Consider the following 27,807-nt stretch of genomic DNA (forward strand, 5'->3'; position numbering starts at 1 on the left):
TTAGGTTCTGCACCCTGGTCTACACTGATTGGCAGTGGCTCTCCAACTAATGGAGCCTTAGGGTGCTATCCTCTGCATGGTAAAACAGAAAAAGTCCTACAACTTCCAATGTACCCCAGCTGGCTGGAGAACACTGGGGGTTATAGGACTTTTTCTGTCTAAACATGCAGAGGATTGCACCCTTGGGAAAGGCTTTTCAGCCTCTTAGAATTGGAGGGAAAAACTCCACTAAAGCATAAAGCCCCCTAACCAGCAAATGATCAGTGGTTGGGGAAAAGGAGCATGGCCATGTGGGGGACCCCAACAGTCCAGATTGGGACCCCAGGTGGGCTGGATTTCTATACCACTGATATAAGAAATGTAAAGTTTGTTGGCAGCCTTGTGTCAATGTTTTCATTTTTGTGTAGGTTTTACTTTTGATGACTTCAAAGTTGTTTGGAAGCTGCCGTATGCTCGAGGAAAGGCAAACTCAAAAGAGAAAGCAATGTTTTAAATCAGGAGAGGTTTCTACTGATGTGAATAACCTTGTGACCTATATAGTCTCTGCAGCCTTGTATTTAACTAGCCTAAAACATATGTAGATTCTGGAACAGTTTGAAACACTAGAGGAGAGGGGCAGGGAACCATAAACGCTTTTGGACAACAAGCATGTTTAGAAAAAGGCTGGCTTCTTGTAGATGTGATTATACTGTATACGACATGGAAAATCTGGGAATGCAAAAATAGAAAGTTCTATATGAACATTTCCGCATGAGACTCTCTTCGGGAGACCAGATGTCTTCATTCAGCTATTGTCTGAAATGATAGGGGTCTCAGACAGGACACCTTGTCCCCTTTCTTCCTGCATCACATTGGGGTGGTTTACCAAAAGAGAGAGCTGCTGCTATGTTAAGCCTAAATCTGCTGCTGTTGGATGCCATCAATGCAGCTAGGTGGAAGAAGGCACTGCAGCCTGTTCTCTGACCTGCCCCCCAGCTGACTTTACAGTTTCTCAGGTAGTTTCTCATTTCACCCATCCAATAAATCCCCCCAAATCTAATACATGTAATCAGTCTGAGTAACTTGATTTCACACAGAAGGTTTTGCTGGACGTTGGCTAAGAACAACTGCTTCTTCCCAAGTGAGTGCTTCACTTCCCTGGGGGCTCTGTGTGTGAAAAAGACATATCATGTGCCCATTCCACAAGGGCTTAAACATGATCAGTGTGGCATGACACCCAGCCATATGGAAATGGCAACAAGGGATGTCAGAGATCCACAATGAGTTCAAATTTCTATGAATCCGACTTGTGGATTCCCGAGACTGGCTTTTCCTGAGTTGTGCAGATTCTGTAGACTGGTTTTTTATTATTATTATTTGGGGGACAGATTTGCACAAATTTGCACTTTCACTAATGCGCATTTGCATGAATGTACATTAGCACAAGTGGAATGAAATTCTCGCACAACCCTTAAAAAACCTGATTCTGTGTGTTAGTGGGGATTTAACCTAATGGGAAATCGTATTTAAGAAAGTAAGAACATAAAAGAAGAACTGCTGGATCAGACCTGCTGGTCCTTCTAGTCCAGCGTTCTGTTCACACAGTGGACAACTAGCTGTCACCAGGAACCCACAAGCAGGGCATGAGTGCAACAGCACCCTCCCACCCATGTTCCCCAGCAACTGGTGTACCACTGCCTCTGGTACTGGAGGTAGCACACAGCCATCAGGACTAGTAGCCATTGATAGCCTTTTCCTCCAGGAATTTGTCCAACCCCATTTTAAAGCCATCCAACTTGGTGGCCATCACATCCTGTGGTAGTGAATTCCATAGTTTAACAAACAACCAAAACATTTGTTTATTTATTTTATACATTTTTATCCCATCCTTTATGCAAAGAGCCCAGGGTGCTATACATGGTTCTTCTCCCACCTGCAACCTATTTCATCCTTATAATAAGCCTGAGATATATGGTTAGACTGAGAGACAGTGACTGGTCCAAGCTCGTGAGCTTTATGGCTAAGTGGGGATTTGAATCCAAGTCTCCCATGTCCTTGTCTGACCCTCAAACCACTACACATCATATTGACTGTCAGAACTATGGTTTCTTAATCATATGCATATGAAGTTGTTTTTTTTAAAAAAAAACCTTCATTCCTAGACAAATGCATAAATATAAACAAAGAGCAACTCGGAGAATCAAAGAAACATTTTCTGGATTCTTGGTAAAACAGGATACAGAATCTCAACAAATCAATGTTCACATCTACAAGAACACCAGAGTCAGTTTGGATGCCAATATGTGTATTCTTCCTCTATACTTAATGTATTTGGCTCTTCCTTTCCATTTTTGAGATTGGGCGGAGGGAGAGGAGTTCACTTAATGGTTTTCATAAGGTCAGATCCTCCCCGAAAGGAGGAAGGCAATGGATATTTTTAACTCAGGGAGGAAAAAAGATCTTTAGAGAATCCCCCCTCTATAATTTATTAGCCCCCTTGGACTTTTATATGTGTCTTGAAATGGACTTTTCACTAGGAATTTCTCTTACTAACTTGGAGGTGGTTAGGGAGGAGGGTGAGAGGGTTCCCTAACAAGGCTTTAAATTAAACTCCAGTAGTAAAGTTATGTTGATGGAAGGGTCTCTTAACTTTTCTCTTAGATATGGGGGTGGGGAGAAGAGAGGAAGAATTATATTATGAGTTGGATAAATTATTTATGACAGTAGAAGGATTCAAGGCCTTAAAAAATACCCTAAATCCCCCCCCCTTTAAAAAAAAATATACAGCGGGGAGAAAGGAGGGAGGGGAGAAAAAGCCTGTGGCTTTGACTGCAAAATTTATAGCTCCCTCCCTTTCCCAAACTGGTCCCTCCACAAATCTCTGACTAGATGTTTTTTGCATGTGTTTGGTGACAGCAGGAGGAAGGGAAGTGGGTTGTGCTTTGCTTGTTCTCCCATTGTCAGCCACTCTAGAGAGAGAATGTTGGGTTAAAAAAGAAAGGGAAGGGAGGGAGGAGAGAAACTCTGCGGATTCCTGTGTCATCTCTCTCTCTCTCCCTCCATGTGTACAGGAAAACTCAGTGTTTCTGCGCCTCTCTGCCCCCTTTTTTTCGTTCCTCCTGTCTGCAATAGAACTGAAGCAGGAGGGGAGCTGGAGAAGGGGATTGGCTTGTGTGCCACAAGGCGATCGCAGGGTATAGCTTAGATTTTGAAAAGAGGTTGGGCCCGGGAAACCTCCCCGAGCACAGAAGCCGCAGCTGTGGTCAATTTCTCTGGTCAATTTCTCCTTGCCACTCAGCGGTTGTGCGTTTTCCAGCCTGTGCCGGCTGGTTCCGTGTCTCTCTCCGCCGCCAGCATTGTGGGTGAGCGTGCGCGTGTCTGTGTATGGAGAGGGAGAGCGCTGGAAGTTGTTTTTTGAATATATATTTATATATGATGATGATGATGATGATGATGATGATTGCCCCTCGCTTCTGCCCCGGGGGCTGTTCTTAAAAGAAGCAGGAAAGGAGATGTTCCCAACCTGGCCGGGAGTGTTGTCGCTCTTTTAAATGCTTCTGCGTTTTTGTTTTTTGAATGAAACTGACCCGGGTCACCTGTTACCTCTCAGTTTTTAGATCATTTTGAACTTCTCGCTGGATTCCCGCACACCGTGGCGCACAGGACAAGAAGGGAGCGCCGGAGAGGGACCTCGCCGGTCATACGAGCGGGACTGTACAGTGTTTTTCTGCAGCATGGGTTGGATCAGCCAGATCGCTGGGCTTTTCTTGGGAGTATTGCTACTAGCAGAACGAGCGTGCTGCCAGCATGTCAAGAACAACGTGCCGCGGCTAAAATTGTCCTATAAAGGTAAGTCTGGCTGCCTTTCCCTCTGTTGCTCGCTCTCGCCGGTGGATTCCCCAGGATTCCGGTTTCAATAGGCGGATTTCATCGGGGTTCGTCCTTGCGCAGCCTGATGGAATCACTTGAAACCCGGTCTTTCCCGAGAGAAACCTTGTGCTGCACAGTTTCGACGCAGACAAAGAAGGAGTTGGCATTAGCACTCAAACGCTTCCAGCAGAACCACGTTGCGCTTTTTTTTTTTTGTTCTGTGCCGGGGAATGTTTGACTGAATCCATCGCCTCCGATTCCATCGGGCTTCAAACGGGAAGCAAAGCAAATCTGTGACCCTCCCTATCTCCCCCCCCCACACACACACACACACACCCTGCATTGTCAGGCTCGATATATGCTGGTAGAGCCCCTGTTTAGGCTGCCTCTGTGTCGCGATTCCTTCCTTTGGCTTTGGATGGCATGAAAGAGTCCTTTGGATGGCATGAACGAGTCCTTTGGATGGCATGAAAGAGTTAATTTTTAAGCATGCCTATTCGAACGGCACAAGTCTGACGGTCAGATGCTTAACACATAAACACTGGATGGTGCGTTGCCAAGAAAACTAGGAAGTGTAAAAAAAAAAAGAAGAAGAAGAAAACGAGCTCCGGAGGGAAAGACGATCGGGTGTGTGCGGGAGGGAGGGGGGGGGGAGAGAGAGAGAGAGAGAATATAGTGTATTTGATGTATTGCGCTTTCTTCTGTTTTATGTGCAACACTGTTTGCATGGATTTCGCTCGGGGTTTGGATGGAAACACCAGCCGAGCCTTAGGAGAGAGAACAAGCAGGTTACACTTCACTTCAGGCGATTCGGGAAGACAAGAAAACGACACGGTAGCATCCTGCAGAATTCTGCCCTCGGCAGATAACTTGAGCGCAGTATTGCTGCTGTTATAAGTTCATACGATCGGGCACACCCACTCCTTCCTCCTCCCAGGACTTTTTAAAACACACACATCGTGCGTGTAGTGTAAGGTGTCTGCTGCAGCTCGTGGAGAGACGGAGCTGCTGAGGAGGAGTGGATTTCTCTTTAAAGCCAGCTTTTTATTATCTTGGAATAGGGAAGATTACTCGGGCTATGCAGAAAAGAACTGGCATGTGTCTGTGGTTATAGGTGTCACCCCATCGTGTACTAGATGATGTCTGTAGAGGGGCGGGCGGGGGGGGTCTCGCGGTTTTCCACTCTTTAAATAACAGAAAGGATCCATTCCACGTTGTTGTTTTAATATCTCAGACGCGTTTTGTCGTTGTTTGTTTCTTAAGCAGCCTGCTAAGGATCTTTCCCCCTAACTGAGTTGCAACGCTCAAGGGTAGTTCCACTACAGCTGACGAGACTACTCTGAAGTAAAGGGCTGCACATGTAAGATCGCAAGCTAAAGTGATGCCAGGCAGACGTCATTTACACTCCTTGGCTCAGCGAATTAAACACCCATTAAAAAAAAGAAGTGGCACGAGTATTCTGGCTTAATTGTGAAATCAATGTATGCACATATCCTAAAATGAGCACCCGTGTGTGTGTGTGTGTGTGTGAGAGAGAGAGAGAGAGAGAAACACCCTGTAGTTCTGGGAATATGCTAATTAACTTCCCACGAAGAGGTTTTTAAAAAATGCAAGCAAGTTACCTTTTGGTTTCTAATGTGAGGTGCCACTGTACAATCTGAGTCCTAAGTGCCCCTAAATAGATACTTAATTGCATATGATCTAATTAGCTTTAATGTTCCTATTGAAATGCAATTACATGTACAGTTAGGGGATTAAAGTTGCTGACTTAAAACGATCTGTTAACAAGAACAAAGGCTCGGTAGAAGCAGTGTACTATTTTTAACTCTTTTAGGCTGCAGTCCTATACACACTTACCTCGGAGTGCATCCTGCTGAATTCAGTGCTTACTTCTCAGTAGGCACGCATAGGACTGCTCTGTTAAAGTTTAATGGTGGTCCTAATTCTGCCACCTCTTAGAGCAAGCTGTGCTTGTGTATTCCATCCATGTGCCCCATGATTATTTCATCTTGATAGCCTCAGGTGTGGAATTAGATATTAAATCAGTGTTTGCTGCATTGCCTCAATACATTTCCTAGTTCTTTTGGTGAAGATGATACCTGTATGGTGGTTTCTTGCTTCTGCCATTACATTTTAATAGTTATCAGCTTAGACATCAGTTCAGACAGAGAGGCAGACGTGCAGCATGATCCTACTTGTATTTACCATGAAATAAGTCCCAGTGGATCCAATGTGATTGCAGACCTAGTGATCTTGCCACCTTTTTGGTACTATTTATTTTCACATTTGTATCTTACCTTTCCATGGAGCTAACAACAGAGTGCATCAGGTTATTCTATATTATGCTCCCAGCAACAACCCTGTGAGGTGGGTAATTCATGGCAGTGTCAAGGTAGACTAGAGACAGACTTTCAAATCTAGGTCCCTCCCTGTCTGATCCAAGCCCTAGGCTATCCCCTACAACAAGCTGGCTCTGAACTTGATATGTAAACTAAGTGAACAACAATCAAAACAAAACAAAAGATTCTTAGTGTCCAAAGCTCAATTTTTAATTAAATGCTCAAATAGACTGAACCAAGTGTTTAGTGCTTAAATTTAAGCATGTGAACATTTAAGCTCTGAACACCTAGGGCGCAATCCTATGCACGTTTAGACAGAAAAAAGCCCTACAACTCCCAGCATGCCATGCTGGCTGGGGCATGCTGGGAGCTGTAGGACTTTTTTCTGTCTAAACGTGCATAGGATTGCGCCCTGAAAATGCCTAATTTTGGCTGGATCATGCCCAATATTATTAGAAACATTAGCACATTATTGCATTCTTTTAATTACATTTGGATATAATAGCATCAAATAGACTGAACGAAGTGTTTAGTGCTTAAATTTAAGCATGTGAACATTTAAGCTCTGAACACTTAGGGCGCAATCCTATGCATGTTTAGACAGAAAAAAAGTCCTACAACTCCCAGCATTCCACAGCCAGCATAGGGGAATGCTGGGAGTTGTAGGACTTTTTCTGTCTAAACATGCATAGGATTGTGCCCTTAATGTGTTGTATAAAGAACTCTAAGTATTATTATTATTCGTATTATTATTATTCGCATTATTATTATTCGTATTATTATTATTATAGCTACTTACATGCCTCTATGTGGCTTTTGCTTAGCTATGTTGTTTGAGGATTAGGCTGGTAATCAGAGTGAGGGATGTGTTCTTTCTAGCAGTGCCAGCATTGTCATAAATATCTAGTTACCAGGGGACATGGGAGAATAAAGGACATGAGCTAATAAAACTTTGGATAATTAATTGTCCTTCTAATGCCTCACGCTGCGAATAGTTCCTCAGTGAAATGAGCACAGCAGTCACTTTAAGTGCTCTCTGTATATTAACAGAGAGACATTGTTGAGCAGCAGATTAATATGCCGCAAACACCATGCTGGTTGTCTTGTCTTTTCTTTTTTGCATTATGGCACCACAAGGCATTTTCATGCCACTGGGAACAATTTGGTGTGTGTGTGTGTTTGTTTTTTAAGTGCTGTTCACAATGTGGAAACGTTCCCTTTTGGCTACTTGGCAGGTTTCTCTTAAGGGTAGGATGCAATTTAATACAATAAACTGAAATGTGAACGTGTGTGTGTGGTAGTGGGGACATGCCAAGCCCTTTTCTTTCTCTTATTATATCGACTGTCATTACTTTTTGGATTTTACATGTGAGCAGTTGGCTTGTTTCTTGGCCAAAGCCAAGGTTCTGTAATCCATAGTCAGGTAGTTGCTGCAAAAGAACATTAAGGATTTCTTTGAAACCCGCTGGGTGTATGTGTGTTTTCTTGACTAATTATTAGGTGTCAAGCATGGTTGAAATGGGAAAGAAACTCTCCTGAAAACATTTTGGAGAGTGATTCATGAAGGGTTAAATCCCCGCCAACCTTAATTTCCTATGGTCATTTGTTTTGAATGGTTTGCCAGTAGCTCTGTCAGGTTGCCAAACAGAAGTTTCAGTGACCTCACTTTTTCTGGAGTCCTCCTAACTTCCTGTCACTCAGTCTTGTACCGGAATAGAACCATCTTACACTTTTTAGTGAAGGGATATACAAGGGGTGGATGGATCTGGATGCTCAGAGCTGAAGACTGTTTGTTGGAAACACCAGGAACTTGTTGCATCATGATGGTCAGTCAGGATCCAAAGAACCATACAGCTTAGCTCCCTTTTAGAGCCAAGGGAGCTCTAAGACTTGATAATCTCATCTCCAAGCAGCAGCACTATACTGCAAAGCACCTTTGAAACTCAGAGCCCAAACAAACATTACCTTAAATCCATATCTAGCAGCTACTCTAGAATGGGTGCAGGAGGTCCCATCTGGTTCAGGATCCTAGCATGGGGGATAGGGGCCATTTAAGATCTGAATCTATGCTCCCTGTACCTACCCTAGTAATATAAAATGGGGGTGAGAGGAGATGTAGCTGCTAGATACAGTTTTAAAGTAATGTTTGTTTTGGCCCCTAGGGTTGCATTTATTTATTATTACATTTGTATCCCAGCTTATTTCCTTCAAGGAACCCAAGGTGGGTTCCTCCTCCTCCTCTCCATTTTATCATCACAACAACCCTGTGAGGTAGGTTAGGCTGAGAGGCAGTGACTGGCCAAAGTCACCCAGTGAGCTTCATGGCCAACTGGGGACCTGAACCTGGATCTCCCAAGTCCCAACCCAACACTCTAATCACTATTCCACACTGGCTCTTTTTTGTTTAAACTGCTGTAGGGTCAACCTCTACCAGAGGAGGAAAAAAAGGCAATTGTTCCATTAGACACATGCGGCTGCTTGAGTAAGCCTAAAGTTTCACTTTGGATCCCATTGGTAAGTTATAATATAAATAGGATCTTGTCCAAATCACTTTCTTTTTCTATTATAACAGCCACACTACAACTTGGAATACAATGCAGTACGTGCTTACTTGGAAGCAACAGAACACACACAAAAGAATAGGTAGCCATGTTGGTCCTTCAGGGTGGGGGGGGGGGAAGCAACCAACAGCTGCAAAAGGGCTATACCTTTCATAGAATCATAGGGTTGGAAGGGGCCTCCAAGACCATCAAATCCAACCCCCTGCTCAGTGCAGGAAGGAAGCCTGATTCCCAGGCAGTCTCCCATCCAAGTACTACCCAGGGCTGACCCTGCTTAGCTTCCGAGATCAGACGCGATGACATCTCTCTGAAGAGCTTTCTTAGGACCAACTTTCTAAAAAAGTAGCAAAGGAGCAAGCAAGCTTTTGAGCTTCCCAGAGCTCTTCTTAGGACTGAATGTGAAGCGGGGGGCAGGGGGTGGGATACAGAAGGGAGAGCGAGAAGGCTGGGCATGATGCTCAAGCCTAAAAGTCAGTAGTTTGTAACAGTGAGTGTAAGACTAAGGCGCAACAGATTCGGATTCTGGTCAAGCTGATTGCAGACTATTCCAATGAATTTAGAGCTGAATCCAAGTGTAGAGCAACTGACATAACAATTATGGCAGGCTAAGCTAATGTACAAACTTAAGCTAATGTACACACTTAAAATCTTCTGATCCTAAATACATTGGCTATTATCCTGAGGCATGTGTGCGAAGGTTGCAGCTTGCGGAGACCACAAGGGGACCAAAACCAGCAACACTCATCCCCTTGCAGTGGGTTCCAGCATATGCCTATGTTCTGATGTAAGTTATGCAAACTCCTTCTGAAAGGTTCACCTGCTAGAATCCATGCATGCATTCACGTTCCCATAGGCCAGCCTTTCCCAAGCTGGGGCCCTCCAGACGCTTTTGACTTCAGCTCCCAGCGACCCCTGACAACATGGCCAATGGCCCGGCATGATAAGAGTTGTAGTCCCAAACATCTGGAGGGCACCATGTTGGGGAAGGCTGCCACAAGTAGTTATTTCACTTCCTTTCTTTATGGGTGTGCAGAACACTGGAATGGATTTTTCGGGCTGTGTTGAAGGAATGGCTCACATGTAAACAGACAAGACATTACTTGGTTTCTTATGACAGTTCCCTCTGCTGTGATTCATCTGTAATGGCTCATTCAAACATGCAAATGGTCACTTGATGCTATGCTCTCAACAAGCGATGAACATTGTGTGTGTGTGAGAGAGAGAGGGGGGGGGAGAGAGCTGGAATGGAGACTTGGGTCTCCACTGTTCCAATCAGCAGAGAAGGAATGAATTGCTAAAAACAAAGCATTTTTTTTTTAATTGGATGGAAAAATTGAGATTAAAATGGCTTGAATATGGGAGGAATCAGAACTGGCAGATCCATCCACCCCGGCAGAGGGCTGTGAGTACTTAGTTCTTAAAAGCCTGGATTTGAATCCCTGTGTATTCAGCCATGTTTCTGGCCCTGAATTAGGGGTGCCAGCACTTTTTCCCTGTCAGGCTCCTCATCTTTAACCACTACATTTATTTATTTTATTTATTTATTACATTTATATCCCACCTTTCTTCCATCGTGGGACTCAAGGTGGCTGCTGGTGTTTCCAGGGTGGTCTCCCCTCCAAGCGCTGACCAGACCCAGACCTGCTTAGCTTCAGCCCAGTGGCTCCCCCGTGGGCCTTCAGACTATGCCCTGGGACATGACAGGCAGGTACAACAACATGGTCTTCTCCTATTGAATTTGGCCAGTACAAAGGGGTGAGAACTTCATTTGGTTTCATTTTTGGTAAGACTTTACCACAGTTTGAAAAATGTTCAGATTTGGGATAGAAAGAATGTGAGGTTTAGAAGAAAAACAAATGGATGAAGGAGAAAGTTGTCCATCCCTCCTATGCATATGGCTAACATCTCCATCCCACAAGCATCGATGGTGGATTATACTTGCTTTCATATATATCGGATTGCCAAATGTGACTTTAATATCGTGCTCACAGTGGCCTGGTGCAGATGTAATGCTGGCTCCTTCATAACTGTAATTAAGGCTTAATCACATTTATCGTAAGGGTGATAACAGGTGCTGGAGATGTAAAATGCCTAATGCACCCATGTTTTTTGGTTTTGCCCAATCATTAAGGACTATTGGCTAAAGATAATAGATGAAATTGAGATTATATCAGGATATGGACTACCTTTGGATCCAATAATTCTTTTTTGTTATGTCAGGGAAGTTGTTCTATCTGATGACATATAGATATAGAGCATTTATTATAAGCTGCCAGAATGCTGATATCAGCAAACTGGAAAAAACCCGAAAGCTCCTACAGTTGATGACTGGATTATTAAAGTGTGGGAAATAATATATATGGTTAAGTTAACTAATATTGTAAGGGTTAGAGAAGGAAGACAGCAAAATAATACATGTATAGAAAAGTGGTCATTATTTGTAAGGTATTGGTGTAATAGAATCAAGAGAACGTACAGCCTTTTGTGTTATTGCGAACTTTGTGCTATTTGCTGGTTTTGTTGGTCAATTTGATTATGTTCTGTATTGTCTGAATTGTTGATAATATTTAGTATTCTTATTTGTTGTATATTTTTATATACTATTGTCAGCACTGTAAAAATAAAAATGGGGAAAGGAGAAATGTAGAGAAATTGAGGAGGCAGTGGTACATTTGTACTTTCACGTGATATGCTAGGATATTTAGACGTGCAGCTTAAATTATTTCTTGGTCTTGATAAAAACAAACAAACTGTGATTAACAGATTGGGAGGCAATTGCAAAACCATATGTTCCCTCCAGACTGATGTTAACAATTCCTAACTAGCCGTAACCGTCTGCTGATGCATCCCTTAACAAGTGGTTAAGATGACGGGTGAGAACGTGTTCCTGAGGGCCAAGGAAAGGGGCTCACACTCCTACAACCCAGTCCTAATCTCTTAGCCACTGCTAAAATGGCACCGAAAGCCCCTTTCACATGCAGCTGTGGCCACTTCCCCATCATGCAGATGGTGAACAAAGCAATTGTGGGTGTGGCCAATTGCCACACAGGTGGCACCCTTCCTTTGTGGGATGAGAGAGTCCAATGTGACTCTCCAGAAGTTCACCTAACCCCTAATGGTGTTTGATTTCACTCCAAAGAAGCAGTTCCTTCCCGTATGCCTGTGGCTGCAGAACCAGGGTTCTGTCTACACCAGGACAGATCCACTCCAGACAGAGTTGTTCCTCCAATATTTTTGTTCTGTTTTGTTTTCACAACTCAAGAAAACAAGAGATCTAAAGAAGCTAGGTTTTGGGCCAAGATGGCTTGGCTTGATGTTCTCCCCACCCCTCAGAACACTTCTGATTCTGTGACCGTCATTCTGTCTCTGCATGAGTAAACCAAAAGTTTCTCAAATCCATCTGTCTCATCCCATTTGTTTATTGAATATTTCTCAATGCTCTGAAGTATGTCTGGGAAGAGTAAATGTGTGGTTCTTTTTGTTGTTGTTATTGTTGCACAATTGAATGCACATTACTCTGGGACAATTAACTGCAAAATGATTGCTTACAGATTTGTTTCTTCTTTCCACTGCTATCCATTCAAGCTACATTATGAAGAACTCTGGTTGATAATTGCCAACAAATGATTAAAATATGAGAAGCGGCAGCAAAGGGTAGCCAGACGCCAATGAAACTAACGAAGTATAGATTAAAATTAGTTATACATATTAAACATCAGATGGTTAATCTGTGCAACTCCTTGAGATATATTTATTTAAGGTATTTATGTATCACTTTTCAGGCAAACGTCACAAAGCACTTTATGTAAAATTAATACAACAACAATAATAATCTATTTCACAGATTGTTTTGTAAGTGTGCACCTGGAATTGTTTTATTTTATTTATTTATTTACAATATTTATATACCCCTCCACATCAAAGATTTTGGAGTGGTGAACAACAAGATAAAAAGGCCATATTAAAACAATTAAAACATTTTTAAAAGAACAGATTCTGAACATAATAAACCACGGCTGATCACTCAGGGAAAGCCTCTTGAAATAACAATGTCTTCAGGAGGCGCCGAAAGCAGCACAACGTTGGCACCTGCCTGGCCTCCAAAAGGCAGGGAATTCCACAGGAAGGGGGCCACCATGCTGAAGGCTGTTTTCCTGGTGGACTTCAGCCAGGCCATGGGCCCGTGCGGAACCACCAGGAGCAAGCCCTCTGATGACCGCAGTAACTGAGCACGTTGGTGAGCCAGAAGATGCTCTCTCAAGTATCCTGGTCCCAAGTTGTTTAGGCCTTTGTACACTAATACTAATACCTTAAACCTGGCCTGGTAGCAAATAGGCAGCCAGTGCAGTTCCCTTAGCAAAGGAGTTACATCCTGGAAAGGGGCAGCTCCCGACAACAGTCGAGCTGCTGCATTCTGCACTAGCTCCAGCTTCCGGATAGGGATGTACGAAAGTCACTTACCTTTTAGCAAAATTGATTCGAGGTTGGGGGGGAGGCAATCCGTCCCTCCCCCTGAAATTCTGGCGGGAGGGAGGCGCTCCATCCCTCCCCCCCGAAATTCTGGCTGGCCGGCTCCGCTCCACAGGAATTCTGCGGAGCCGCCAGCCAGCTCTGCCAGCGGCCGGACATCTGGCCGCTGGCTAGCAGGGACGCAAATGGCGGTGGCCATAGCTGCCGCCGTTTGCGTCCCTGCAGTCAGCCATGATAGGCTACGTAAATGTTTACATAGCCTATCACGGCTGATTTAAAAGGAAAAAAAACACGCATACACAAATGGCGGCGCCCATGGGCGCCGCCATTTGAGTTCCTTATTTTAGACATCTTAGTCTACGTAAACATTTACATAGACTAAGATGGCAAAAATAAGGGGAACGCAAATAGCGTAGAAGCTACGCTATTTGCGTTCCCCTTATTTTCGCCGTCTTAGTCTACGTAAATGTTTACGTAGACTAAGATGTGCCAAAATAAGGAACGCAAATGGCGGCGCCCATGGGCGCCGCCATTTGCATACACACGTGTTTTTTTTCTTTTAAATCAGCCGTGATAGGCTACATAAACATTTATGTAGCCTATCACGGTGTTTTTTAAAAATCTAGCCGTGATAGGCTACGTAAATCTTTACGTAGCCTATCACTTTTTTTGTTTTTTTGTTTTTTTTAACTGGAAATGGCGGCGGCGGCAGCCAGTCGGAAGACCAGCTGCCGCAGCCGCCACCGCCGCCGGAGCCACCGCCGCCAGGAAGTTCCGCCCAAGGTACGTCCCGTCCCAGGGGGGGGGGCAGACCGTTTCACCACCGATTTCAGGGGCCTGAATGCGCTGGCATTCGGCCTCCCCAAGATTCGTGGCGAAATTCTCTGACATCCCTACTTCCGGACCAGCCTTAAGGGCAGCCCCACCTAGAGCGCATTGCAGTAATCCAGTCTTGAGGTTACTAATGCCTGTACCACTGTGGCCAAGCTATCCCTGTCCAGGAGAGGCTGTAGCTGGCAAACCAGCCGAAGCTGGTAAAAGACTGATTATAAAATTATAGTTTTATCATAATACTTCATAAAATTATAAAGTGTTAATGCAACAAAGCCATGTACCATGCAGGTATGTGTGGCTGGAAAGCCAGGATTGCTTTCAAGTCCCTATCAAGTGTGCATACTTGGAGCGAACCTAGATTTGCTACCATGAAATAACCCTTCAACAGTAGTAGTCATGGTCAATGTTATAAATACAAAAGGACTGCACAGTTCGAAGAAGACGAGAATATCAGCAGCTTTTAGACTCGTCAGAGCATCCATCCTAAAGCACGGGGGCAGGCAGGTTTTGGCCTACCACTCCCATCATCTCTAGCCAGTATAACCAATGATGGGGGACAATGGGATTGCCGGCCAAAACGTCTGGAGGGCCACAAACTGCCCATCCCCCTGCTAAAACGTTTGGTGTCTAAAGTCCCTTTAAAATAAAAGGCTGAATCTGGATACCCTCTGTGTTGATATTCTCTCTGCAGCAAGAACATTCAGAGGCATCTGATCCTGGCCAATTGTTAGAAACTGGAAACTGGGATAAATGGATCATTAGCCTGGGCTAATACAGCTTTCTAAGGCTGGCTTCTAAAGCTGGTGGGCCACATTAGAATATAGATCCACAGTGGACTCACGATGGGTCTTGGTCGGATCGTGTGCAACCAGTTGAAAAGTGTAATCATGATCATGGAAGCCGCGGGTCCATGTCCACGGGGAAGCACCGGTTCATATGCTTCTGCATGACTGTAGCCACTAGCCACCATTTGGGGCCTCTACTAGGTACCAGCCAAAGGCCCAGTGCAATAGTGCAAATACAGCATTGCTTCCACCAAAACCACCACGTGGAGGTGCCAGACGCTCAGACCACAAATCAGCAGCTCCATGCCTCCAGTTCCAATGAAGGCATGGGACTGCCTTCCCAGCATCCCTGCACATTCCTGCAGGCAATCACATCAGGGGCACTGGCTGTATGAATTAGTCCCTGGCCCCAGTGCTTACATTCATTCATTCATTCATTCATTGCATTCATTCATTCATTCATTGCATTTATTTATTGCATGTATATCCTGCCTCTTTCCTCTTGCAAGCAACCCAAGGTGGCTTACATAATCCTCCTCTCCATTTTATCCTCACAACAACAACCCTGTGTGGTAGGCTGGGCTGAGAGCCTGTGACTGTCCCAGAGCCACCCAGTGAGCTTCCATGGATGAGCGGGGACTAGAACCCGGATCTCCCGGCTCCCAGTCCAACACTCTTGCCATGACACCACACCACACATTGCTTCTGAAATTCTCTCTCTCTCTCTCTCTCTCTCCTCTTTCAATGTCATGCCTACACAATATAGCAGCCTTGCCTAGCCTGGCCAAGCTGGCTGGTGATGGTGGGAGTTGTAGTCCAAACACATCTGAAAGCCAACAGGGGAGTTTTGCCCATGTACAGAACTCCCACATTTTAGCTAGTGGATTGGAAGCAGCTGCACGTATCTTTCTTCATGGCCATCAACAGCAAAGCTAATCTGGGGCAGGAGGGGGGGAGCAGTTCTATAGGATCATAGCCAAAAGCTGTGTACTTGTGCAAAAGGGAACTGTCTGACTGTTCCCAGACAACAGCTCTCAGATGCTGCAATCAAAGGGCCAAAACAGACATTACTTTAAGGATGCAATCCGATGCATGTTTAGACAGACAAAAGTTCTACAACTCCCAGCATTCCCCAGACAGCCATGCAGCCCCCATGCTGGCTGGGAATGCTGAAAGTTGTAGAACTTTTGTCTGTTTAAAGACGCATCGGATTGCGATCTTAGATATGTTTCTAGCAGCTAGTTTTGCCTAAGAGAACTGGATCCCACAACCTACTTTGCGCATGGCTTGTCACCATAAGATATGCAGCAAGTGTTGAGCTCCACCAGCCAGCTGTGTTCGTGACCTGGATGTTGAAAAATCTGGTGTGACTTACAGCAGAGTTGCTTTATATAGAGGAAGTGTGGCAACACCGCATTTAGTGTTGGAGGCAATAAATGCAGGCTAGAACCAGTTTAAAAAGAAATTCAAATAATCTTTATTAGTGCTTTTATACACATTGGCCCTGTTCAGACATCACGCTAAGCCATGATGGTTAGCATTTGGGGGCTAACCATGATGGCTTAGCGTGATGTCTGAATGGTGTTTTTCCCAACCTGAATGGTGTTTTTCCCAACCATGGTGGTTTATTAATCATGGACTAACCACGCTCACTAACCACTTGCTGCAACATGGTCAGCAACCCTAACCATGTCTTAGCATGACATCAGAAAAGGCCCCCATTGTCAACTGAGTGCTATGATAGAGCTCCATGGCAAGAGCAGCCAAAATTGGTCCAGCCACTCCCACCGGCGTTCCAGATCTCCATGGTCAAAATTTGCCTCAAAACACATGACGCGGCAGCCGAGAGCCAACCCCCTCGCTCACCACCCCTGCCCGCAGTACGAAAATTCGAGGAGCACGCAGGGAGAAAAGATGCTTTCGATCCCATGCTGCTGTTATTGGCATGATGACCTTGAACACCCAGTGCTCCCAGGCACAAGCACCTGTGTCCGCCACAATAAGGGAAAACATCCCCACCTGGCCAGCACCTGGCCAAGCAGCATTATCCCTGTCATGATTCCTTTTTGTCCCTGCTGTAAACTTCAGAACCCAAATCAAAACACAGACAAGAGGCTTCAAATATCAGCTTTTACTCCACTACTTCAGTGGGTCGTACAGATACAAATGGTCAGTGACTCACAGTCTACAAAAGAAATGCCTTCAGGGAGTTCAAAGGGAAGCTATGAAAGTTGCCCACCATTTGAAGAAAAGGCAGGCTGCTATCCTAACTTAAGGGGGGGGAATTTCCCTCTGTCCAATGAGGACTCTAAGCATAGCTGTTCCTGCCGGGCCAGTCGGGCAGACTGTCTAAGCTCTGCCCCAGCCATCTCTCTCTTGGCTCTGCATCTGCACCTGGCATCTAAGAATTCAGGCTCTCCATGCCCCACCTCTCCCTGTTCGCTATCTCTCACAGGGGTGTGTGATGAAAGGCCCTCTCCATCCAGCTGGGCCTTTGAAGCCTGAGGAGTCTGTGTCTCCATCTCTGGACAAGGCTGGTAAATTTCCTCCTCCCCCTCCTGCAATTCCTCTTCAGAATCTGAGCCACTGAGCCACTCCCTGTGCTCAGACCCTGACATCATCCCTGCTCCCATGAGCCCCCCCACCTTGCTCGCTCCCTGAGGCTCTAGGATTTTGGGGGTATTGCCGGTGGAAACGGCATAGCAGCAATGGGGGGGCATGCAAATGTTCAGCTGGTTCCCAGGAACGGTTCTCCGGGCCATACCCCTTCCAGTCCAACAAGTATTGCAGGTGTCCATGGAGAAGGTGTGAGTCCAGGATGTCAGCGACTTCAAAATCCTCCTCCCCCTCCTACAATTCCTCTTCAGAATCTGAGTGACTGAGCCACTTCCTGTGCTCAGAGGCAACCCTGACAATCCTAGGGATGGGGGAGAATTTCTCCCCGAAACTTCGGGGGGCCGAGTGCCAATGCATTCGGCCCCCCGAAATCGGCAGTGAAATTCCCCGCCACCCCCCCGGGATGGGACTTACCTTTCACGAATGTCCCTCCCGGCGGCAGGTCCCGGTGGCAGTTCGGCGGGTCTTTGTCAGGGGCAGGGGCGGCAGCCGGCCTTTCGACTGGCTTCCGCCGCTGCCATTACAAGGAAAGTAAAAAAAAAACGCCCCCGTGATAGGCTACGTAACGATTAACGTAGCCTATCACGGCTAGATCTCCAAAGTCAGCCATGATAGTCTACGTTAATCGTTACGTAGCCTATCACGGGTGACTTTGAAAAAAAAAGCGCGTACGCAAATGGCGGCCCCCATAGGGCGCCGCCATTTGCGTTCCTTATTTGGTCCCTGTAGTCTACGTAAAGATTTACGTAGACTACGGCGAAAATAAGGGCAACACTATTAGCAAATAGCAAATAGCGTTGCCCTTTTTTTCGCCGTAGTCTACGTAAATCTTTACGTAGACTACAGGGACCAAATAAGGAACGCAAATGGCGGCGCCCTATGGGGGCCGCCATTTGCGTACGCGCTTTTTTTTTTCAAAGTCACCCGTGATAGGCTACGTGACAATTTACATAGCCTATCACGGCTGACTTTGGAAATCTAGCCGTGATAGGCTACGTTAATCGTTACGTAGCCTATCACGGGGGCGTTTTTTTTGTTTTTGTTTTTACTTTTTTTTTCGCGGCTGGGTAGACGGGGCGCTTCTACCCGGCCTGAATTTTGCTGGCAAGGGATGGGGCGCCTCCCCCTGGCCTGAATTTTGGCCGGGCGAGGCGGGGCGCCTCCCCCTCCCTCGCCTGAACTTCGGGGGGAGAACCGAAGCGCCTCCCCCCCACCGCGAAGCAAGCTTTGAGAACAGGTAAGGGACTTTCGTCCAACCCTAGACAATCCCTACCTCAAACAGCGCCCCTTCCCTGACCCTTTCTCCCCTGTGAGTGAAATGGACGCCCACAGCTGCTATGGCACCAAGGCCCAAGATGGCCACTGCTGTAGCACTGAGCACCAAAATGGCCACCCACAGCAGCTTCCTCTGCTGAGGCCCCAAAATGGTTACGCGTAGCAGCTTCCTCTGCTGAGGCCCCAAAATGGTTACACGTAGCAGCTTCCTCTGCTGAGGCTGCTGGAATGCATGGTATCCCATCTGGGGGACTGTGGAGTTCAGTGGTAACCACGGTAGTTAGGCTAACCATGCTGCAGGTCATGGTTACCTGCACGTGTGGCAGGGGCTCTCGCAGTGGTTAGCACTAACTACCCTGCACCCTGGTTAGCCTAACCAACCACCCTTTCCCAATGTGTGTCTGAACAGGGCCAATGTCAGAGAAGGCTATCTCTCACTGTTCAACTACAAGCACCCCCTAAAGCTGGGTGTGTGAGTGTAAGTGAGCGAAGGCATGAGATATGGTTACTTGCTTCCTTCAGGGAGAGACCGCCTGGCACTGCTTGTTGCAGAGGCAGAGAGAGCAGGAAGAGGAAAGAAGAGGAAGGGGAGAGAGCAGGAAATATGAATTGATCAAGCTACAGGACATTATCTTCCCCTACTGTCTGGGAACATGTGGAGTTGTTCCTATTATCCAACACTGGGGACTGAACACCAATTCGTTTTGGCCTGTACCTGAATATAAAAAAGTAGAGTGATGGCCAAATCAGACATTCCTTTAAAGGTGTGTCTTGCAGCTACATTTTTCTCCCATTTTTAATCTACAGTAGGCATAGGAGGCCCAATTCAGATCTTAAAAGCCCCCCCTCATCACCCACACGAAGGCCCAATCTGGATCGGGAGCCCTGCACCTACTCTAGAGTAATAATAGTGTTGTGGGGCGGGGGGGCGGAGACAGAGATGTAGCTGCTAGACACACATTTAAATAATGTCTGTTTTGGCCCAAACTCTGAGAGCCCCCTAGGCTGCAAGCCCTTATTTCCTAGTGTTATTGCTATTCTGCCCTTCACCCACAAAAATGGGTTCGAGAGCAGCATACGAAGATAAAACTCATCAACATAAAATACAGTAAAACACATATCCAAAAATGAGAGGGATAAAAACAACAACTCATCAACTGGCTATAACCATACCACAATATTAAAAACCAAATAAAAATGTCCAGGCAAATAAACACATTTTAACCTGGTGCCTAGAAGAATACAGCATCGATTCTGTATGTGTCACTGTGTGCACAACTGCATATCCAGTCTTTTTGGATCTCTCTCACACTCAGATTGTTGAGCGAACATGTCAGCATCCCCATTGGAGTGGTATGATTTAGGGATGTCAGAGAATTCCGCGACAGATCTCGGTGAGGCTGAATGCCAGTGCATTCGGCCCCCCCGAAATCCATCACGGAACGAAGCCCCCACCCCCCCAACCCACGAAAGGCACGTGGGATGAAGTCCCCGCCGCCCCCACCTCATGAAAGGCCCGCGAAAAGGAGCACTTACCTGCTCCCGTCCGCACTGCTTTGCGAATGGCAGCCTCCTGCAGCCGCCATTCACTTCCTCCTCTTCATAGCCATGATAGGCCACGTAAATAGTTACGTAGCCTATCACGGCTAACGCAGGGATGCCATTTGCGTCCCTGCGGAGGCCGTGATAGGCTACGTAAGTATTTACGTAACTTATCATGGCAGGGGGGGTGAAAACCCCAGCGTACGCAAATGGCGTATCATGAAAAAATTACGCTCTTACAAAATCCAGTAATACCCATAACTGAGGGCAGGGAGAGAGAAAAAGAAAACTGAATTAAGAGCAGTTGCTCGAGAATCTGTTTTGGGATTTTTCTGCTTTTTTTTTATTCTTCAGAAATCCAGGCCTGACTGATTCAGTTCAGCCTGCTCACCTTGACTGGTAAGCAGAAAATAATGCAGGAGAGAAGGCAAGTGGGTATGAGCAGAGACAAGCATTTGTAACATTTCTCAGCTACTTCCAACCTCTGCACTCAAAGATCTGCATCTTGCAGTTTTCCTGTGCCACGGTGCAATTGGCTTTGGTATTAAATAGGGTGTTATAGGAGGGTAGGTAATTATTAATTAATACCAACTGGACTTAAACTCTAAGGAACTGCACAGCAAGCTCTATGATTAGAGTACAGAAGTGCTTCTCCCTAATCTGACATGGATGAAAAGGTTGAAGCAAGTTTTCCCATCGTTGTCAGTTAAAGCAGCAAAAGCAACAGACTTTTCTGTGCATCCCTGATACTTAAACAGTAAGAAAGAGCAAAGGCTTCCTAAGCACCTTCCTTTCTCTAGTTGTCTTGCCGGCCCCATGTTACCTGGCCCAGGTACACAGGTTGATAGCAGACTCATGGTTTTTAAATAATACTCGTTAAATACACATCAAACCTACTTTTGTGGTTGTCTTCCATGTCACATACCCTGCTTGTGTGTTTAAAAAAAGAATATGTAGGGAAGAGGCCAGGCCAACGTTGTATGTTTTGTTTATTAATGCCCTAGAAGTTTGGATCAGTGGTGTTAAACCTCTTTCAGCCTGAGGGCCGAATTCACTTCAGAAAAGTTCTCGGGGGGCCTCATTCCAATGGTGAGCAGGGCCAACGGCAAAAAAGATGGGCGAAAATGTTTGTTTATTTATTTATTTAAAACATTTATATCCTGCCCTATATCATTAGGATCTTGGGGTGGCGGACAGATAAAATCATTTTAGACAGTATAAAACAATAAATAATTTAAGCAGCTAAAAACAGATTAAACCATTAAGGGCGCAATCCTATTGAGATCGGCGGCCGCCTCTGAACTCAGAGGCGACCGCCTATCCAATGCAGGGCCCGAGAAGTCTCCCCTCCGTGCTTCAGCCACCCTGCATTCACGGCTAGAAAACTGATTTCGGCTCTCTAGACACAGGAAGTCGGAGCGGGAGGGGGGCGGATGCATAAGAAGCTTCAGAAAGGCACGTCCACCCTCGCCACCCTGGCCCACCCTAGGAACACCCTGTTTTTGCTGCTACGCACTCATCTTATGAGCATGGAGTGCGGGGATGATCCACGCTGCCTAGCGCGAGAGGGAGTGGAAGTCGGTTCTCAGGGAACCGACCTATCCTATGGCCACCTAGCTGCTTCCTAGTGGCCATAGCATTGTGCCCTAAGCATGCTAATACCAATTTAAAATCTAAAACAATAAAACAGTTAAAACAGTGTGCTACTTTAGGGACTGCATTTAGCCCTCAAAGGCTTTGATAAAAAGCCTTTTATTTATATCCCACCTTTCTTCCATTGTGGAACTCAAGGTGGCTACAAGCGGTTCCCAGGTAGTCTCCCCTCCAAGCGCTGACCAGACCCAGACCTGCTTAGCTTCAGCAAGGTGGCTGCCTCATGTGCCGAAGGAGAGGCATTTCAACCTTTTAGAATGGGGGGGGGGACTGCACAAGAGCCAGGAAGCCACCTAACAATTGGCAGTCAGAGAAAAGGGGGTGGGGCCAGCAGAAGGGGGAGTGGCCATCTGGGGAATCCCAAAGGGCCGGATTTGGCCCACGGGCCTGACGTTCTGCATAAGATCGGGGCAGGGTGGTGGTTGTTCTGCCTCCGGTTTATTTCTGTGGATTGTTGTTGTTACAGTTTTGAAATTATGTCCAGGACAGCATAGGGAGAGAAGCACATCATTTTGATGATTTGCTTTTGCTGTGAAAAAGGTGTCCTACTTGACCCATTTCACTAGAAGCAGGAAAAAAAGTAGGATGAGCCACTTGGGCTTCACATAACCCACTTACCAGTAAGGTATGCAGTAGGCTACACTACAAGAGAGAACCACTCGAGAAGCTGAGGTGGCCTTGAAGCTGGATGCATGGAAGGCTGGTTTGGGAAGGCAGGGAGGCAGGCAGTTGCTCCTGGTTGTCCTTCTTTGTCTCCCTGTCACCTCCCTTCAGCTGACACTCAATGACAGTGGGGGACGTCACTGAGCAAGAACAAGCAGGAGAAGGCCATCCCAAGGAACACCTTCTCTGCACCCTTCATCTGCATAGTCTATTATGTGCTGCTGTCTGCAAATGGAAAGCAGGATTGTACCCTAAGTGTTCGGCTGGATCAGGGCCGAAGTACTCTACCTCCCGGGCACCACCACCATTCTCAATACTACAAGCATGTTTAGATGCATGGCATAAACAAGCAACAGACTTGTGGGGTTACTGTAATGTGAGCCAGGCCTGAAGGACAATCTGTTATTACGTTTGTGTACGTGTGGAATTACATCAAAGCAGGAAACTGCCGATCACTTCTTTCTATTTTTGTGATTCCTTTTTAAACTCTTGTTTCTTTTTCTGAGTTTCTTTAGTGCACAGTCATGCCTACTAAATTGTTATGCAGTGCTTTGCCTTGTTTTTCACTTTTATTTTATCTTTTTTTTTGTTCGATTACATCCTTAGTATGATGATGTTATTGCTTTTAACATTCAGAGTCTAATCTTTGCCATTGCTACAGAGCTTCCTATTTGTTCTTTCTGGCTGCAGACGTCTTTCATTTCCTCCCTGGCTTCACTCAGTTTTTCTTCCTCTTGCTTTTCCCCTGAAGCGGTGTGATGAATATAAGCGTGCAAAATTAACTCTGGTATTTTTACATCAGGAATGGCAGCATCCATCTCAGGGGTGGAGAGTTGGGTTGCTAGCTACACCCACTTTGGGCTCTACCCATGCCCACTGATGGCATGCAGCCTTGAGGAAGTTTCCTGACAGCAGTCTAGCCCTCAGGGCAAAAAAGATTCTTGACCCCTGGTCTATATTCTCATGGGCCACTGTCTTCTCCAGACCATGATCCAGGGACCAAAAGTGGATTTTGCCAGTCAGCCGTATCCCCTTGTAAGATAGTCTATATCACTATGGAGTAAGTGCATTCAAGTTTAGCGTTACATACAACCCCCAAAGAGACATAACATTAAAGTGTGGAAAATTTTAAGTCCCACCATTTTAGAAAACAAATTCCTTTATGACAAGCAGATAAACCCTAAAATCCCCACATTAGATAACACCTCAATGAAGGAGTAATTATCACTGGGGAATGGGGTGGTGTTGAAGCAATTCCTGGAGTAATTAATGTCATTTAATCATCATTAAAGGTGTTTATTTTGTATGCCACCTATTAAGAGAACAATATACAGTAGCCAAATTCTAAATGCATTGGTATGTTATTGAATCTTGGCCTTTCATTAGACTTTTCTTGCAAGGATGACATGGGGATCTCGGAGTTCTGCATTGGCTACTGATGGTATCATGGCATTTATAGACCAGCTACTCATTTGCTAATGTAGCAACGGTTATTCTGAAGCATCAGCATAATCAATATGCTGATGACACACAGCTCCACCTCTTCGTTTCAACTAAGCCGGGTGAGTTAGTGGGAGTGCTAGATTAGTGCTTGGCTGCAATAATGGACCGGATGAAAGTTAACAAACTGAAGCTCAATCCAGACAAGACAGAGGCACCGCTAGTTAGTGGCACCTCTGCCCAGGTGAGTGACGTTCAACATGTTCAAACCTGATAAAGAATCAAGTTTGTAAGTTGTGGGCACTCCTGGATCCAGCATAATCATTAGTGATACAAGTGGGCTCTGTGGTATGGAGTGCCATTTACCAGCTTAAGGTGGGATCCCAGCTCGGACCCTATCAGGATGTGGATAACCCGGCAGCTCCAATGATATCCATATTCTGGTAACCTTCTAATTAGATTACTATAATGCTTTGGATGTGGAGTTTTCTTTCAAGAGAGTCTGGAAACTTTGGTTAATAGAGAACACGGCAGCAAGACTTCTAACTGGGATCAGGCACTATGAACATATTACACCAGTTCTTCTTCACCTTCCTCGGTTTCCAATCCATTTCCAGGCCCAGTTCAAGGTGACCTTCAAAGCCCCGAACAGCTTGGTACCTTTAGGATATATACAAGCCCATACCTTAAGACCATCAATGGGGGCTCTTCTCCAAATGCCCCCTGCATCTGAAATTCCAAGGATAGCTACAAAAGTGAGGCTTTCTCTGTAGTGGCCTCTCCAGCGGGATAACTTATTTTAGCCCACATTTTTATGGACTTCACAAGATCAGCCTCAGATGGCCTTTTTTCTGCCCCATCAGCCAGGATAGCTAGGCTGGTGAGGACAAGGGAGAGGGCCTTCTATGTGGTGGCCCCCACCCTGTGGAACTCCCTCCCTAGGGAACTCCACCATGCCCCCTCTTTAATGAGCTTCCGCCATGCACTAAAGACGTGGTTGTTCAGGCAGGCATTTAGGGTGGGTTAGGGTATTTTTAGAAATATGATGTTTTTAATGCAGAATTTTATTGTTTTAAACTGTTCTATTGTTTTACATTGCCCAGAGTGGCCCGGTGACCAGCCAGATGGGCGATTAATAAATTTAATAAATACATAAAATTATGTGAACCAACCAACCTAATTCACACTTCCTAGACTAACATGACGATTAGAACACAGTTATCCTTCAGATTCCACACATCTCTGAATTTCGCAGTGCAGTTCTTGGCTCAAAAACTGCATACAAAAATGGGAAAGTTGCATAGAAAAACACACATAACAGTGGAGAGAAAAGGTTTGTGAACCCCTTAGGACTGTCATGTATTTCAGACCAAAAATGTTATTAGACCTTCATCTAACCCCATAATCCTAGATAAAGAAGCATAGGCAAACAGGCATGATGTGTCTTCCACATTTATGTATCCACAACTGATTCAACATTACACACTTATGCAAGCGGTTGTGCAACTACATGTGTGCAAATGTAACTTTAGCTGCCTGGATTCTCCTCTTGCGCATAGTTCAGAACCTAGTTTCCTCTAGCACAATGTCACTTCCAGTAGTGGAACGGCACCACTGGATACTGCCCTTAATCATACTTAGGGCACAATCCTAACTAAATAGGCAGCTGCCTCCGACCTCGGAGGCAACCGCCTATCCAAAGCACGGCAGGAGAGGCACAAGGGGATCGTTCCCTCCGTGCCTCTCCTGCCTTGCAATTTTTCGCTAGACAGCCATTTTCAGCAGCGGGGGGGCCGACCGGGAGAGGAAGCTGCCGTACGACACATTAGATGTGTTGTATGCGCAGCTTTGCTCTCCCCACCCCAGAACGGCCCCCAGAACGCCCCTTTTCAATCACTCCATGCTCCTCTTCCAAGCACGGAGGACAGGGGTTCTCCACACTGCCTCCGATGCAGTGCGGATTAGGGGGGAGGTCAGTTTTCCAGGAACCAACCTCAGAGCATGGGGTCTGAGGTCAGTTCCCAGAAATGAACATATCCTATGGCCCTCTAGACAGTGTCTAGTGGGCCATAGGATTGCTCCCTTAGAGACCTATTGAAAGTAATGAGACCTTACATTAGTAAAGACTTAAGTAAAGCCTGTTTTAAAATATTTTATTTTTATAAATAAAATATTTTATTTAAAATAAAATATTTTAAACAAACTTCAGTGTCACTGATTTCAATGGGTCTATTAGTCTTGATCTATATCATAATATATATATATTTAAAGTCCATCATCATGATCCTTTACTACTTGAGCACTGTATAATATATAGAGGTACTGTACTTCTGCCTTACATATCCCTCATGCATCATTGTTATATTTGAAGAAGAAGAAACATGTCAAATTAGTATTACTGAACTTGGTTTTTATTATCTATTTTTGTCAGATTATGAGTGTATCACTGAACCCATGGAATCTGTAACAGACAAAGGAGATTCCAGGATATATCAGGCCTGAAGCTGTGAAAAAAATATTATTCCTTCTATGTAATTTAATGTTTGTTTTCACCTTTCTTTCCTGTTGGACAAAAGTGCTGCTTCAAGCAAATGCTTAGCTGGGGTAACTTCGTTAAAATTTGCAATAATAGTCCTTACTCTTAACATGAACACGTTGGCTCCTTACTGTTTCCTATGAGAAGCAGTTTTCATAGAGTTTTCATGTACTTGATGATATTCTAAGAGGTTATGCATTCAAGACTTCTTTTATATGGGGACCTGTCCTGAGCCATTGAATTTGTGGAGATTCTACATCATCTCTGGTCAGTTTCTTCTGTTGCATGCAAGGAATTACATGGCCAACATCTTCTCAGAAAGCCTTTGATTTACCCTAATTACAAACAGTAACTTGAAGAGGGATGTTGGGTGCTGAGTATTGCCATGAAAGTTAGCACTTTAGAAATATACACACCATTTTCATTTTTCAAAGATCCAGTGGCTGGTTGTGTCTAGAGAGCTTTTTGTAACCGTCTCAGCTCTTTAAGGTATTTGTTCTACAACCGCTTATTGAAGACAGTGACTCTCTTCTCCCATAAAACTTAGGATCGCAATTGGTAGAGGCTGAATCAGGTCTTCTTCCAAGAGTAAACACGCCATCCTACCTTGTGCTGTACAGATCTCCAATGTCAGAGCCTCTGAGGAATTCAGAATTCAGTTCTGCCAGCATGAGCCCAGCAGCATGGAAGAGAGGAAGAAGTGGCATTTCTGCTTTATTTCCCCCCTCTCCAGGCTTATTCTATCTTCTTCTACTTCTTCTCAATTCCCTTCCATTGAAATTAATGAGAGGGAATTGATCTATGCCAGCTCCAGGACTGGTGCAGATTAGGAGCTGGTTTGGGGGCAGGTCTGGGGTCCAGGAGAGCTGTGGATGCTGCAGCTCCACAGCCTCTCTCAGCATGCCCTCTGGGCCCTGGGCCCACCACTGGCATGCCTCCCCACCCTGCCAGTCCCATGTCAGAGAGGTAAGGGGTGCCAAGGTTTCCATGAGTGGCAGGTCGAATCTGCCCCTCCAAGGGTGGACCTCTCTCTCTACCTTTGGAGGGGAGATCTGAAAAACCTTACTGCCTATGGGACATCCTTACAGGGACCATCGGATTGCAGCCTAAAGGAGTTCCCTGTCAAGCATTACTGTTTAAAAGTTATTCAAAACACTTGCATGGCCCAGATTCCTATACTAGGTTTTACCCATTAGCATACATATGCAAATCTAGAAAGATTTCCACATCCTGAGCCAGATTCC

General features: G+C 45.4%; 1 protein-coding gene across 1 annotated transcript in view; it reads left to right on the forward strand.

Annotated features, from left to right (window-relative positions):
* The first annotated feature begins 3,589 nt into the window (after positions 1-3,589).
* Positions 3,590-27,807, forward strand: part of SEMA3A (semaphorin 3A) — a 314,016-nt gene continuing 289,798 nt past the window's right edge. The window contains exon 1 of the mRNA XM_084811846.1: positions 3,590-3,828. Within this exon, the coding sequence (XP_084667972.1) occupies positions 3,714-3,828 (115 nt within the window). The 5' untranslated portion in view covers positions 3,590-3,713. The remainder of the gene's footprint in view (positions 3,829-27,807) is intronic.

The sequence above is a fragment of the Heloderma suspectum genome, chromosome 7 (genome assembly GCF_057233095.1).
Source record: "Heloderma suspectum isolate Gila_16-S chromosome 7, 16-S_ref, whole genome shotgun sequence".
Classification (NCBI taxonomy): Eukaryota; Metazoa; Chordata; class Lepidosauria; order Squamata; family Helodermatidae; genus Heloderma; species Heloderma suspectum.